Below are 16,806 nucleotides of genomic sequence, written 5' to 3'. Positions count from 1 at the left end.
CTTCTTATAATCAATGAAAAAATAGACATTCTTGAATAATTTTAATGACAAGAAAAGAATGAGAAACGAAAATAAATATTTTTTAGTCTTTCTATTGACAAATGTGTGAAAACCTAAATAAAGTATCAATAATTTAGTTTTGTACTGTAATTTATCATTCTTGTTTCATATTGATTTCTATTTCTATTCTATTTCTGTTTCTATTTCTATTTCTATTTCTATTTCTATTCTATTCTATTTTTTTCTATTTCTATTTCTATATCTATCAATTTTCTTTCCTTTTTTCCATAGAATTCTTATAAGAAAATAAGTCAACGACAAAGTGTTAACGATTAAACATATAGAATGTTTGAAATAAACAAATAGAATATATAACGTGTAGAGGCAATAGTATAGTTAGGGTAGTATAGTTAGGGGGTGCGCAACTATATAATGCGGTGGGTTAATTACTCCGTAATAATTAGTGGTCCAAAGAGGATTATCATTGCAAAAAAAACATCCAATACGTCAACACTCAGCACTTCAGCAGTGACCCAACCATCATTAGTTTAGGGCCGTTCGAATTTAGTAAGTAAATTTTAGAAACCGATGTATTTTTGGACATTTGTATAATTTTCTTATTTTTAGCAAAAATAGTACGGAGTAGTAAATATATATATATATATTTTTTAGAACGGTCGGAGTAGTAAATATTAGAGCACTGGGAGTGGTGACTGATGTCACTTGGCATGTCAGGCCTGACTTGCTGAGTCAGAAAAAGTAGGGAGTGGTGACCTATGTCAGTTGAGCATGTCAGTTTATATTTTTATTATTATTTTAATGATTTTAAATATAACATATATTGATAAAATTATAAAATTAACATAAATGGAAATAACTTTCATTAAAAATAAAATAAAAACATCACATTTCCTAATAATTAAAAAACATACGATTCCTAAAAAAAAAAAAAACAATACGTTATCGCGATTAAAAAGTTACAATTCGTTAACTATTTCGTCATCGCGATTATGCCATAGATGCGAAACTAGAGTATGTCGAAGATACTCATGCTCGTCTTTGTCACGCAGCTCTTTTGTCTTCTCGGCATATACATCACACCTTTCGTACCAAGTTTATCATTGTAGGTTGTTGACAGGCAAGTAGTAAGATTTATTTTCAGCGATGTTAAAACCATTGTCTTCAATTATCATGTTGTGCAATATGATGCAACCATACATGATTCTTTTGATTTTGTTTTCGCTATATGCCCTAGCAGGTTGTCTTAAAATACCCCAACGACCTTGCAAAATTCCAAATGTCCTCTCAACGTCTTTACGAGCTGCAAATTGTTTCTTTGTAAAGTATTTCCTTTTTGCATCAACAACACTTGAGAATCCCTTAACGAAAGAAGCCCACGAAGGGTAAATTCTATCGGCAAGATAGTAGCCTCGATCAAAATCAACGTCCCCAATTTCGTATGAAACTTGAGGAGCCGTGTTAGTTAGTAAACTATCAAACAATGGAGATGCATTAAGGACATTCAAGTCATTGTTCGAACTGGCCATTCCAAAATATGCATGCCAAATCCAACTGTCATACGATGCAACGGCTTCCAACATGATTGTCGGGTAACCGTGATCGCCTCGGGTGAAATGCCCTTTGTCACACCCCCAAATAGGGCCTGGGTATTTGTGACTAATTATATCAAATCACAGTTGTATAAACGAGAACGACTCTACATGAGACGTTTTATTGAGTTTTACAGCGGAAGATAAATAGATTACATTGTATTTAATGAACAACGCATTAAATATCTTTAATTGATATGATATGTAATGAAGACTTCAAGCATAGCAAGCAATCATCATCAAATTAGCAAATGTAAGTCCTTCAAATTATCCATGAATGACTCGTTGAAATGTTGCTTTCAATTAGCAAATACACAGCGGAAGCATTATGTAGGATCTGAGAATAAACATGCTTAAAAAGTCAACACGAGGTTGAGTGAGTTCATAGGTTTATCATAAATCAATAGTTCAGTATAGCATTAGACCACAAGATTTCAGTTTAAAGTTGATTGATACCAAATATATCAATCGAAAGAGTTGCTGTTTGTAATATCGCGACTAGACAAAAGTTACCCCGTGACACTTGTTATTCATGTCGTTGAATCATTATTATGTAGCCAAAGACCAACGGTCAACTAGCTAGAGACGTCACTCTCAGTAGCGCTACTCACAATAACTAAGTTTGCATCTTATACCTCAGCAATTAACGATATTACGGTGGGAATTTAGCATGCCAAAGCACGTATATAGCATAAGAGTTTGAGTACTTGTGTCTAAATGTAAAACAGTTATAAAAGTTGCGCATGTATTCTCAACCCAAAAATATATAAAAAGGGAGCTATGAAAACTCACGATACGATACGATAGTTTGTAGTAAATATGTGTATGATGGCACTGAACAAATGTAGAGTTGTCCTTGGATTCACGAACCTATATCAATTATTTATATATTAACACGTATATTGAACATATAATGTTAATCAAACTAGTTTGTGTATAATATATTACTTATAGTAATATATTTGTTATTTCAATTATATATGTTTATATATATATGTATGTTATTTTTATATGTTATTTGAAAATAGTACATTAAATATATTTATTATAATTAATTAATCAGTGCTCATTATAAAAATATAAATATAGTTCTGTTGTAGGTTTTGAATATATTTTTATACAACGAGTATTTATTTAGTAAAATAATATTAATAAGTAAAAATATAAAGTTGTATCTTTTTATGATAATAATAATAATAACCTAAATGAAATTTTAATTATAATTTTAATAACAATGTTAATTTTTAATAAAATGATATTTTTATTACAAATGATAATTTTGATAACTTTAATTAAAGTGATACTTTTTAATTATAATTTATGTTTTAAATATTAATTTTTATAATAACTTTAGCATTAGTAATAGTAATAATATCGATAATAATATATAAAAGGTATATTTGATTACGATAATACTTTTAATAATAATACTAATAATAACAATAATACAAATTATTACTAATTATAATGATAGTAATACTACTAATAATAATACTAATACTTGTGATAATAATAATAATAATAATAATAATAATAATAATAATAATAATAATAATAATAATAATAATAATAATTAATATTAAATAAAGATGCTACCTTAAAGAGTTTTCCCAAAAAAATTGCCCAAGACCGGGCTTGAACCCGTGACCTCTCGCTCAACCGCTAACACCCCTTACCATCCGTCTATTTCTGTTTTCTGATAAATTTTTGAACAATTTAAAATATAACCCGTATTTCTTTTTCTATTTTCTTATTCATCTTCTTCAATTTAAATGGCCACAACACCAATCAATTATCTAAACAGTTTAGGACTTTTAAACAAAAATATAATCAATTACATAAGTCTTTGAATTACTTGAGAACGAGAGAAATAAAAAAATAAAAAAAATTAAAGTAGCTGCTACTGCAGCTCGTGTTTTTATTTTTTTAAAAAAATATTGATTGTGATTTTAGAAACGTTATAGACAAATGTTATAACACGAAATGTGTTTCGAATCACTCCTATAAACTTTATAAATTGTCAATTTAACTGGAGATATCAAAATGAGTTCGAATTTTGCTAAGAACGATTCAGTTGACTTTTTGAACCAAAACTTTGACCTCGAAATTATATATCGTTTTGAGGAATTGATAATTGGGACTTTGCAGATAGATTAAGTAGGAGATTTCTAACACGATTGTATTTATGGATTTTGAAATGGGATTTGAAATCAAGGTTTTTGAGAAAATGAAAGAAACAGAAGTGTCGACTACTTTTATGGTTTTTTCTGTTTTGATTTCCATTTGCAGCAACTTCAACAATATATAAACGATAAAGATAATGCTAATTAGTACGTGTAACGCAGGAAACCTAATTGTTTGTTTAATGACAGTGGAAGATCACAATTGAAAAAAAATTAAAAAGAACAGATACACCTTCATACCTAATTTTTCTTTTATAAAAACATATATAAAATATAAAAAGATCGTGATCCTTTAAAAAAAAAAGCAGTTGTAATTTAGGTATACGTCTTTTTTTTATAATTAATAATTATATTAATAATACTAATAATAACAATAATAATAATAATAATAATTCTATTAATAATTAAAAATTTTGTTTTATCATTTTTATAATAATATTTATATTTAACATTTTTATTTTGATAACTCTACAATTATTTGAATTTTATTAACTTTAATTATAATAATATTAATAATAATAATAATAATACTTTTGAAACTAATAGTAACAATAATACTAGTAATATTAAAAATGATAATATTAATAATATTACTTATATTAATAATAATAATCTGATAACATAGATAATAATAATAATTATATTAATATAAATCATATTAATGATAATGATACTAATAATTCACTTAATAATAATAATAATAATAATAATACAAATACTAATGCCTAAATAATTGTTCGTGAAGCGTCGGAGTTTGTCGAGGTTCAGTTTAAATTTAATTGGAAATTTTCCGGGTTATCACAGTATCCCCCTGTTAATAGAAATTTCGTCCCGAAATTTAGTTGTTGCCATCCATCGGCGTTGTTTGTAAACAGGTGAGGATATTTTTGTTTTATTTGGCCTTTACGTTCCCAGGTATACTCGGGGCCTTGCGTGAATTCCAATGGATAGAATATTGTTTTGTTTCAAGAGTTTAAATCTTACGATCCATAAATTCTACAAAGTGCATTTTATTATTAATGTGGAGGTTATATAAAGGATTTAACAAGAGTGTCATTGATTAGGTTTTCTCAGAAAGAGAAGATGACACTATACAAGCATTTCAATACACATGAAATGTGTTATAAATAATAGTGAGCTTATTTAAACCTTGAGCGTTTATGCCACGATATTAGGGTAGACAAAACAGAGAAGAGTTCATGAAAATCACAGTCATGAGATTTGATAGAGATCGTCATTGTTTACAACGAGAATGATGAATATGAGTTGAAAAATAGAGTTTTATTACCTTTGAATAATTCGGATAAAATGATTCAATTATAGGAAGAGTATAAACGAAGCTATTGTAAAAGATTGAAATGAGGAAATTAAATGTTCGCCTTAACTTTTGACGTAGTCATGATTGATTTCCAGAATTCAAGGAATTAAAGAAAATCTTTATAATCTTTATAATATTTGATTCTTCGGTAATTAAGGAAATTAGGATTTTCTTTGATTAAACGAGGTGAATTGTCTTGATTGTCGTGTCTGGAATTTCGCTATAAATTAGCTTCTTCCGTTTCATTATCTTCACCACTTCTACTTTCTTCCTCAATTCATACTTCCAAAAGATTTGTTAATATGCTTAATCCAGTTCTTTTTCTTGACCTTATATTGGTTATCGCCACAATCATCCTTCTTTTACAACTCCCACCAGAGGAGTCTATTTACTTCTACTATGCTCTTGGATTTATTGTGTTTTTAGTTCTCCCGTGTCTTTATATTGCTATACGTATTGATATACACGGTTTGTAATTTCGGTGTCGTTATCGGGCTTTGTATTTTCCCTTATATGTCAAAGCGTCATGCTTTTGTAAAGCAAGTAATGGTCCAGAATTCGTAGATATGGAGTTTCGAATGATCATAATATATAAAGTAGAAAGAAAAGGTAATAGCACGATTTGATTTGTCAAATTACCAGAATATCCTGAAAAGACCGAAACATCAAGAAAAATATTTTCTTGATATGTTTAGAGGTTAAATAGAATGTAAGAGTCGTGTAACATGGTATATGATGATTATAAAGTCTATGAATCATCATCTTCCATTAAAAATTTAGCATGACTTACTGTAATATAATCACGTTGGCCTGAAGTCATTATATTATACTAACTCATGCTTCAATTCCCAACACTTCTTCAAAAAATTTATAATTTAAACTTGAATTTTACAGAATATAGAAACTAAAACAGTTTCCTTTATGATGTGATAAAGATATCACAAAGAGATAATTAATTGCGGACAAGAATCGTTATGAAGATATCTTCAGAAATATAGAGGATATTTATAACGAAAGATACAGTGATATCTTAGAATTTCTAAGATCGAATGATAATGATGGAAATTCTTCTGTAAAGATTTAGAATGCGTAAAAAGATCTTCTGTGATTTCCTTCAGAAATCGAATCATCTAGATTCTTTGGGTATAGGTTTAGTCCTTGTGATTTGTCCACAGCTTCCTTCATATTTTGCTCAATCCGTCTTTCAATACCAGATTTTCTTTTGAGCTTTTCCTACGGACAATTTTTTATTATCAAGCTTCTGGTCATTAAGACCATCTACGGCCTTTGCTGCTTCATCAGCATTATTAGGGTTAACGAATCTGAATTGTTGGTTATAGTTCTAAGGTGTTTTCAAGAAATTTGATAAATGTACAATGTAACATATTAATGTGAGATATAAATATTTCTCGGGTATTACCTACCCGTTAAATTATTTTCACCATCAACAGGTTGTACAACAGAATATTTAATTACAATCTTTATGATAATATACGTACATATATATTTTCCTTCAGATGTAATCATGGATTTAATGAGTTAATATAATATTAAACTCATTTGATTTGAGGTTGGAACAAGAATAAATAATCTCCAAAAACTTTTAGAAACTACATATTCTCTGCAGAGTATTTCTTCAATGTAGTTATGAATCAATACTTCTTCGTTTGTTATTACTGGTATTCCTTGGTATCTATGGTGTGTATGATGTTGATGCTCGTGGCATAGATTGTGATGTTGAGGCTTGTGATGCGGATGTTGTTGTTGATGAAGCTGATGGTGCTGATGCTGTTGCTGATACTGATGCAACTGATGGTGCTTATAATGCTTATTGTGTTTATGATGTTGGCAGTACTGTTGAGGCTGTTGTCGATTCTGGTAGTGCCGTCGGTGCTGGTGATGTTGATGATACTGCTGGTGGTGTTGCGGTTGCTGTTGGTATTGCTTGTGGTGTTGGTGATGTTGGTGATGTTGGTGATGTTGGTGATGTTGGTGGTACTGATGGTACTGGTTATGTTGCTGGTGTTGCTTGTGGTATTTGGGTAGTAGGTGTGAGCCTAGCTTCCAAATCGTGCACTGTTTCCTCCAGGGTTTCTACTTTACGCTCGAGTCTATGGATTTGTTCTACCCATTCCTCCGTAAGGTTTGTCAATTCTTGATATTTAGTTCGAAGTCTTCTAACTTCTTCTAATAACCCTATCTGGTTAGAATTCAGGAGTAGAGGATGAATACTGTCTTGGGCTACATCGAGTCGACCTTCGAGGCGAAAAATTCTTGCGAAAAGAGTGTAAACGGTATTGTGAACAGGTTCGCCGGTAAGCGGATCGAGTACTCCGATGTTTGGTGGTAAGTTTGGCTCGTGATAAGGAGTACCTTCTTCATTTCTCCATAGGGTGAGTATTTCGCGAACCCATCCCCATTTTCTAAAGAAATTACGGTAATTGATCTGTGGGTGTGCTCCCGTCACGCTATCTTCGAAGCTAGAGGAACTTGAGGAATCAGGTGAGAAATCCATATTATATGGTTGAAAAAAGGGTTTTGATATGAGATGGGTGTTGGATACTGAATGATATATTCGTCTTCTTGAATACGTATATATAGCAAAAAGATTTCCGTAATTTACGGAGGGAATTTAGAAAAAGTGTTAGACAAAGTTTATTGGGATAGATATGATAAAATGTGATAAGATATGATGTGTCTATACTCCGTTTATGCAATAATTCCAGTATGACGTGTCGAGATAAAAATGATAAGTATGTAATCAGATAATCATTCGATTAAAGACTTTCAATTCGTAATGGCCTATTCAGGTCTAGGGGCTTGAGCTATATGATCCTTTAAATCGGTAATCCAAACCCTTCCATTCTAGAGTTTCGTAGACGCCATCCGTCAAGAAAGTTCAATGTTCAAAATAACGAGAAAACAAATATTTTAAAACATAGAAAGTTGCAATGAGTTAAGACGAGTTATTTTAAATAAACATACTTAACTTTATTATTAAACGAGTAGAGGTAAACCTCTTTATTACACTGAAAAAAAAGTACTTAGGGCAAAAGCCCTTACAAGAAAGGAAATCTTAAAGCTAGAACTAATAATGAAAACAGAAAACATGGATTTCCTAGTAGGCTAAGTTATCCTACTTAGGATCGGAGCTCCTCTTCATGTCACTTAGAAGCTTCTTGACCTCTTCCATGAGTTTCTCAAACTTGTCATTTTTAGCATTTTGCTTGTCGTGAAGGTACTCAAGGTTGTCGTAAAAGTTGTCGACCCTGCCACTGAGAATGTTGTGGTGTTAGTCTGTCATTGCAAAAAGACTGGTGACACAACCCTTCTCATTCTCCATCATAGCTTTCATGTTGTTTTCGAGATAAACCATGGACTGTTTACCCCACCTGGTACCACGTTCTTCATCAGCCTTCACTTTCATCACTTTCTCCATCACTTTTTCTGTGTTATACTTTACAAGTTCTTCTAGCCTTTCGGTTTGAGTTCCGAAGGATTCTATGATGATCTCTTTCAAGATTTTGTTTTCTTCTTTATGTTATTTAGACGCGCCTCTATCTGAGCGACGTTTTCACGAAATGGTGAGCTAGCCCTTTTTGATAGACCGGCTTTATCAGCAGTAGCGGTTTCGGTTTGCTTTCTCTTTAGAGATAAGTCTTCAGATGATTCCTCAATAGGCTCTTCTTCGGGCTCGTAGCCTGAGAAGTCACCATTGTAGTTAAGAAGGCTTTGAATAGCATCCCATTCAGAAGAACTCGTTGGTTTATATACCGGTGAGTGATTAGAGCCAGAGTCAGCAGAATCAACAGGTGTCGCATTTGAATGCGGTGGCGTAATTGGAGAGTACTTAGGAGAGTGGACAGAGTTCTCAGATTGGCTTGTCATTCTAAGGAAGATTAAAGAATTTAATAAGTAAAGTTTCTAAGGTATGGTGTAGCATTTATCAATTAAAGGCACTATTGTCAAGGAAAGTTGTAGTCCTACATTGCTAAGGTACCTAATTGTATAAGGCACACATAAAATGCAATCCTGGTTCTCTACAACAACCCTGCTCTGATACCAAACTGCCACACCCCCAAATAGGGCATGGGGTATTTGTGACTAATTATATCAAATCACAGTTGTATAAACGAGAATGACTCTACATGAGACGTTTTATTGAGTTTTATAGCGGAAGATAAATAGATTACATTGTATTTAATGAACAACGCATTAAATGTCTTTAATTAATATGATATGTAATGAAGACTTCAAGCATAGCAAGCAATCATCATAAAATTAGCAAATGTAAGTCCTTCAAATTATCCATGAATGACTCGTTGAAATGTTGCTTTCAATTAGCAAATACACAGTGGAAGCATTATGTAGGACCTGAGAATAAACATGCTTAAAAAGTCAACACGAGGTTGAGTGAGTTCATAGGTTTATCATAAATCAATAGTTCAGTATAGCATTAGACCACAAGATTTCAGTTTAAAGTTGATTGATACCAAATATATCAATCGAAAGAGTTGCTGTTTGTAATATCGCAACTAGACAAAAGTTACCCCGTGACACTTGTTATTCATGTCGTTGAATCATTATTATGTAGCCAAAGACCAACGGTCAACTAGCTAGAGACGTCACTCTCAGTAGCGCTACTCACAATAACTAAGTTTGCATCTTATACCTCAGCAATTAATGATATTACGGTGGGGATTTAGCATGCCAAAGCACGTATATAGCATAAGAGTTTGAGTACTTGTGTCTAAACGTAAAACAGTTATAAAAGTTGCGCATGTATTCTCAGCCCAAAAATATATAAAAAGGGAGCTATGAAAACTCACGATACGATACGATAGTTTGTAGTAAATATGTGTATGATGACACTGAACAAATGTAGAGTTGTCTTTGGATTCACGAACCTATATCAATCATTTATATATTAACACGTATATTGAACATATAATGTTAATCAAACTAGTTTGTGTATAATATATTACTTATAGTAATATATTTGTTATTTCAATTATATATGTTTATATATATATGTATGTTATTTTTATATGTTATTTGAAAATAGTACATTAAATATATTTATTATAATTAATTAAGCAGTGCTCATTATAAAAATATAAATATAGTTCTGTTGTAGGTTTTGAATATATTTTTATACAACGAGTATTTATTTAGTAAAATAATATTAATAAGTATAAATATAAAGTTGTATCTTTTTACGATAATAATAATAATTACCTAAATGAAATTTTAATTATAATTTTAATAACAATGTTAATTTTTAATAAAATGATATTTTTATTACAAATGATAATTTTGATAACTTTAATTAAAGTGATACTTTTTAATTATAATTTATGTTTTAAATATTAATGTTTATAATAACTTTAGCATTAGTAATAGTAATAATATCGATAATAATATATAAAAGGTATATTTGATTACGATAATACTTTTAATAATAATACTAATAATAATAATAATAATACAAATTATTACTAATTATAATGATAGTAATACTACTAATAATAATACTAATACTTGTGATAATAATAATAATAATAATAATAATAATAATATTAATAATAATAATAATAATAATAATAATAATAATAATAATAATAATAATAATAATAATAATAATAATAATAATAATAAGAATAATAATTAATAATAAATAAAGATGCTACCTTAAAGAGTTTTCCCAAAAAAATTGCCCAAGACCGGGCTTGAACCCGTGACCTCTCGCTCAACCGCTAACACCCCTTACCATCCGTCTATTTCTGTTTTCTGATAAATTTTTGAACAATTTAAAATATAACCCGTATTTCTTTTTCTATTTTCTTATTCATCTTCTTCAATTCAAACGGCCACAACACCAATCAATTATCTAAACAGTTTAGGACTTTTAAACAAAAATATAATCAATTACATACGTCTTTGAATTACTTGAGAACGAGAGAAAAAAAAATAAAAAAAATTAAAGTCGCTGCTACTGCAGCTCGTGTTTTTATTTTAAAAAAAAATATTGATTGTGATTTTAGAAACGTTATAGACAAATGTTATAACACAAAATGTGTTTTAAATCGCTCCTATAAACTTTATAAATCATCAATTTAACTGGAGATATCAAAATGAGTTCGAATTTTGCTAAGAACGATTCAGTTGACTTTTTGAACCAAAACTTTGACCTCAAAATTAAAAATCATTTTGAGGAATTGATATTTGGGACTTTGCAGATAGATTAAGTAGGAGATTTCTAACACGACTGTATTTATGGATTTTGAAATGGGATTCGAAATCAAGGTTTTTGAGAAAATGAAAGAAACAGAGGTGTCGACTACTTTTATGGTGTTTTTCTGTTTTGATTTCCATTTGCAGCAACTTCAACAATATATAAACGATAAAGATGATGTTAATTAGTACGTGTAATGCAGGAAACCTAATTGTTTGTTTAATGACAGTGAGAGATCACGATTGAAAAAAAAATTAAAAAGAACAGATACACCTTCATACCTAATTTTCTTTTATAAAAACATATATAAAATATAAAAAGATCGTGATATTTAAAAAAATAATAATAAAAGCAGTTGTAATTTAGGTATACGTCTTTTTTTATAATTAATAATTATATTAATAATTTAATAATACTAATAATAACAATAATAATAATAATAATAATAATAATAATAATAATAATAATAATAATAATAATAATTCTATTAATAATTAAAATTTTTGTTTTATCATTTTTATAATAATATTTATATTTAACATTTTTATTTTGATAACCCTACAATTATTTGAATTTTATTAACTTTAATTATAATAATATTAATAATAATAATACTTTTGAAACTAATAGTAACAATAATACTAGTAATATTAAAAATGATAATATTAATAATATTACTTATATTAATAATAATAATCTGATAACATAGATAATAATAATAAATATATTAATATAAATCATATTAATGATAATGATACTAATAATTCACTTAATAATAATAATAATAATACAAATACTAATGCCTAAATAATTGTTCATGAAGCGTCGGAGTTTGTCGAGGTTCAGTTTAAATTTAATTGAAAATTTTCCGGGTTATCACACCCTTTCCATGCATTTGGACATTTTCTCCAAGCCCAATGCATACAATCAATGCTTCCAAGCATTCCAGGAAAGCCGTGAAGTTCTTCATGTTTATGATACAACCGACGTATATCGTCCTCGGTCGGTTCTCTCATGTATACATTACCATACAAGTCTATAATACATCTTGTAAAATTTTGCAAAGACTCACGTGATGTTCTCTTTGAAATTTGTAAATATTCGTCAAATAGATTCGGTGAATCACCGTATGCTAGTTGACGAATGGCAGAAGTGACTTTTAAAATAGTAGATACTCCGAGAACACCACGTGCATCAGGACGTTGTTGAAAATAAGTAAACCACTTTGGTGCATCGGGATGAGTAGAGTAAGAAAGTATACCTTCAATTATTTTTTTCAAGAAGACTTTGTGACATTCGATAACGCCGTTTGAAATATTCAGGGGGATACTTCGGATCTTGAACAAAATAATCTTTCATTAAACGATTGTGCGTTTCTACACGATCACGACGAATGTAGCGACGTTTTCGTCTTGTGCTTTGAGCCTCATTTTGTTCCTCGACCTCTCTACGTATTACCACGTTATTTCGATAAGCAAATATACTTTTCATTGCGTTCACCAAACTTTCTTCGTCGGAACTACTCATTTTTAAAGAAATATTTTTATTTTGATGATAGAATTTGGATTTGATTGTGTGAGTATATGTTGAGTAAAATGGATGTAAAATGATATGTGTTTGTGTTTGTGTTTGTATATGTGTTGTGTATATATAGAATTTAAAAAGAAAAAAGAAAAGAAAAAATGCCAACGGTAGGAAAAGAGCCGTTGTATGTTTTATTTTTTATATTTTTTTAATTGACCGAACCAAAAGCTCGTTGCCTATGCGACTGACCAGATCGGGACGATTAACGATTAACGATTATTGGTTTTGATTAACGACGATTAACGATTATTGGTTTTGATTTTTCAATTATTATTATAATTATTGATTATTGATTAATTATTGAATTATTGATTAATTATTGAATTATTAAAGATTATATGTACCATTTCCTCTTTAAGTATGATGAAGATATAGAGAATAAATGCGTGTTGGATGCACATCTTATTTGATTCGGCTAAAAAATTATACTATATTTCTTTTTCCATGACAATTATATACATCAATAGTTAAGAGCAATGATATTTCAAACCTTGATAGAAAAATATGAAGTAGTAAGAGAAATTTTAAGGTGAGATTAAATTATAAGAGAAATTATTAAAGTAGTAAAAGAAATAATAAAGAATAATTATAAGGTAAAGATACTTTAGTTTTTTTTTTAAATAGTAGTTTGAGATCACTCGGGGAGGACTAAATCACCTACACGATCATCTCCCGCAGTTGCATAACCCGCCTCCAACCGCTGCCCTTGAGGAAATTTAGATCAATCCGAGAGCATAGTCGGTAAAGCCCTATCACTGTTGCCCCCACAACGCTATGTGCAAAAGGCGACCTTGACTCCTTGAGTGAATTTCAAGATCAAGGGAATATCCATGTGTGCAATGTTGTCACCCGAGGAAATCGTACTCTCAACATGTAACAAAGAGATATGAGTCATTACCAATGAACCAACAACAAAAATAGTGTAAAGATACTTCAATTAAATCGTATATAGACAGGAATATTTCAACTGTTGACGAAAGAGACCGAAACAAAATAACACGCGAACATCAAACATATAAACAACAAAACAAATCAACAAACACCTACAAAACTCACAAGCAAAGCAAACAACCTAAACAAACAACTTAAAATTAACACAAAGAAACAAGGAAAGTAATACAACAAATAATATTCACAACTGAAAAGCTAATCAATCACTTGTTATTAGGTTCATCATCCACGTCCTTAATATCGCTCATTAAGATCGTGAAGAGTTCCAATTCCGCACTCGTTTTTTTTCTTTTTATAACCTTTAGAGTTGATAAGCTTTCTTTCCATGCGAGCAAAGTAACATGGGTCGTCGCGATTATAAGAAATAGCTAACTTTGACACCCTATAAATGATCATTCCAACATCCAAGCAAGAAGAGTCCGCCAAAACCGTGTTCAGATCAGAAACAACGCCATCCAACCTACAATTCACATCCAGCATGCTAATCAAATCAGCATATATGAAAATCGTATTCGAATATGCTTCACGAGCGACTGAATTAATCCATAAACGCAATCACCAACCAGATGATCATATTTTGATTTACCAAATTTTTTATAAGGTTGAGAATTATGATAGCCCAATATGACAATACCAGAGGAACCAATTATAATGCAAAGCCCAATAGACAAACAACCATGTCCAAGTGGATTAAAGATGCATATTCCAATTAAATAATCTGCTAGTGTAAAGTTGTTGTGGTTGTTACAATCGTTAGGGTTGTAACTATAATAAATAGAAGCTTTAGCAGTGTAGTTGATATCGAATACTTCTTAATTAAAACCAAAATTTTGTTTTCATTCGCTAATTTCTAAGGAGAATTGACCCACACGAATTAGGTCTTATCATTTTGGTGTTTTCATTGTTCTTGCAGCTCTAACAATGGCTGAATCATTTTGACACAATTAGCTACAATTGAATGACTGACTGATCGAATTACTCAAGCATTGCAACCATTACAAGAAGCTCTGTTAACAATAGTAAATTAATCACAAAATACAAAAACAAACAAAAATTCAATTGATGAGCAACCGAATCAATTGAACCCAGTGTATCTAGAAAAGAACGTTTAAATGGAGTTTCTTAAGTTTCGAGGTGGTGATCCACCAGAGTGGTTGTACAAAGCTGATCAGTTCTTCGATTTTTAATATATTTCATAAGGATAGTGTAAGATCCTGAATTTTGTGCATCATAAAATATTTCCGAAAGTGTCAGTAAATGTGTGCATCAGAAACTGCCACTAAAAGTCAACCTAACACTTATACATTTTCAGAATTTACATAAGAATCAGAATCAGTCAACCTCAGTCCCTGAACTTCAAAATCAGAAAAGCTGGCTGCCTTCATTTTCAATTGTAGTGCGCAACGCGCGTTTGAATGCGCAGCGCGCAAAAGGAGCTGACAGCATGCCTTCGTTTTTTTTAGGGTTTTAAAAGGGGCAAAGTGGTCTTTTCACTTTAAGGCCGGGTTTTTGGCCACAAAACTGGTTCCAAGTTTATCTTATCCTCATTTCATCCTTAGTCTCACCAACCAAACTTTAGAGAGAGAGATGAGAGTTCTAGAGTGAGAAAGCTTGAAGGGGTGATTAAGATGGTGATTTTTGCCCAAATTGAAAGCGGGTATCGGTTCTCCTTGATGGTTCTAGTTACTAGCTCAGTTTTGGAGTTGAGGTAAATCCTAGATTCGATTTAATTACTTTGATTTTGATTTGGGGTTAGGGTTTGTGCTAGTTAGGGGTATAGACCCCATCTTCTTGTAAAATTTGGGGGTTTTGAGTATTGTTAGTATAAGTGAACACGATTATTGTGGGTATAGGGTTAGATGACGAATTTGAAAGTATTTGTCATGGTTTATGTGTTAAATCACTAGGTTGTAAGTCTGTGAGTGATTTTGGTGTTTTTAAGAACATGTTGTCGGTCAAAATGGGTGTTGACTTTGATTTGTTGTCAAACTAAGTTTTGAGTCAAGTTTTGGAGAATCAAGTATGTAAATACTTGACTTAGGTGTTAATTGGTGTTTTGAAAATATAATCATTAGTCTTTAGTGATTATGAGCGTTTTTGTGACTTGGGTCAAAACGGGTAAGTTGAATTGGGTCAAAGTTGATGATGACACTAGTTTTGGTCAAATGGATGTTTAAACATTTGTGTTAAGTGTTAAATGACGTTTTTGGAAGTAATCGCTCATGAGAAGTGATTTTGAGTCAAAGTGATGTTTTTAACATAAGTCAAATGTGGTCAAATGCAATATGGGTCAATATTGCACATGTTGTAGTTTTGGTGTAAATGACGTTTGAAATGATCACTACCTAAGTAGTAATCAAGTGTCGGGACCTAGGTTGGTCTAGTTAGTATAAAGTATAATTTGGGTTAAATTGTACATTGTAGAGTGGGTTTGAATTACCACCCAAAGTGGTGATTAGTTTGTGTTCATTAGGTGTTAAATGAGCGGGTTTTGGCGAATAAGGTGTGATCCCTCAGCTAAGGGATGATTGTGTTGGATTCTCTTTTAGAGAATGTATATTTATGTGTATTTTGTGCCTATTTGTGATATAGGTGGTTACTTTCTCGTATTTGAGGACGGAGATAATGTTATACATGACTTGTGCGGGCATTCCAAGGTGAGTGGAATAATTATACGTGTATGTATGTAAGGTATTTACTTGTGTGTGATGCGATGTGGGATTAAAGTTCGGGCGTGCGATACCACATCGTGTTGGCATGGGGTGAGGGTTTAAAGTTCGGGCGTTCGATACCTCATCATCATGTGTGCATGGGCGTGAAGTGTGGGTTTAAAGTTCGAGCGTTCGATACCACATTTCACGTGATGTGTGGGTTTAAAGTTCAGGCGTTCGATACCACCTAGGGGTTAGTGATATATGTCGTTGT

At 30.9% G+C, this 16,806-nt stretch overlaps 2 protein-coding genes across 2 annotated transcripts; both read right to left on the bottom strand.

Moving 5' to 3' along the window:
- Nucleotides 1-1,118: 1,118 nt before the first annotated feature.
- LOC139842895 (uncharacterized) lies at nucleotides 1,119-8,550 on the bottom strand. The gene is made up of 2 exons (XM_071832992.1): nucleotides 8,439-8,550; nucleotides 1,119-1,663 (listed from the first exon to the last, which is right to left on the bottom strand). The coding sequence occupies exons 1-2, from the start codon at nucleotides 8,548-8,550 to the stop codon at nucleotides 1,119-1,121; spliced, it is 657 nt and encodes a 218-aa protein (XP_071689093.1).
- A 3,638-nt stretch (nucleotides 8,551-12,188) lies between these two features.
- Nucleotides 12,189-12,873, bottom strand: LOC139842892 (uncharacterized). The gene is made up of 2 exons (XM_071832991.1): nucleotides 12,711-12,873; nucleotides 12,189-12,607 (listed from the first exon to the last, which is right to left on the bottom strand). Exons 1-2 carry the CDS (start codon nucleotides 12,871-12,873, stop codon nucleotides 12,189-12,191), a joined length of 582 nt encoding a protein of 193 aa, XP_071689092.1.
- Between the last annotated feature and the right edge of the window lie 3,933 nt (nucleotides 12,874-16,806).

The sequence above is a fragment of the Rutidosis leptorrhynchoides genome, chromosome 4 (genome assembly GCF_046630445.1).
Source record: "Rutidosis leptorrhynchoides isolate AG116_Rl617_1_P2 chromosome 4, CSIRO_AGI_Rlap_v1, whole genome shotgun sequence".
NCBI classification, from domain to species: domain Eukaryota; kingdom Viridiplantae; phylum Streptophyta; class Magnoliopsida; order Asterales; family Asteraceae; genus Rutidosis; species Rutidosis leptorrhynchoides.
This window is presented reverse-complemented; position numbering and strand designations above follow the sequence as displayed.

What these genes read in the sequence shown, in the direction of transcription:
- LOC139842895 (XM_071832992.1), bottom strand. Translation starts at nt 8,550, where the DNA reads ATGGAGAAAGTGATGAAAGTGAAGGCTGATGAAGAACGTGGTACCAGG. An exon ending in TATGATGGAGAATGAGAAGG is followed by an intron (nt 1,664 to 8,438) that starts GTTGTGTCACCA and finishes ACAAATACCCAG; the next exon opens with GCCCTATTTGGGGGTGTGAC.
- LOC139842892 (XM_071832991.1), bottom strand. Translation starts at nt 12,873, where the DNA reads ATGAGTAGTTCCGACGAAGAAAGTTTGGTGAACGCAATGAAAAGTATA. An exon ending in TCGTGTAGAAACGCACAATC is followed by an intron (nt 12,608 to 12,710) that starts GTTTAATGAAAG and finishes AAATAATTGAAG; the next exon opens with GTATACTTTCTTACTCTACT.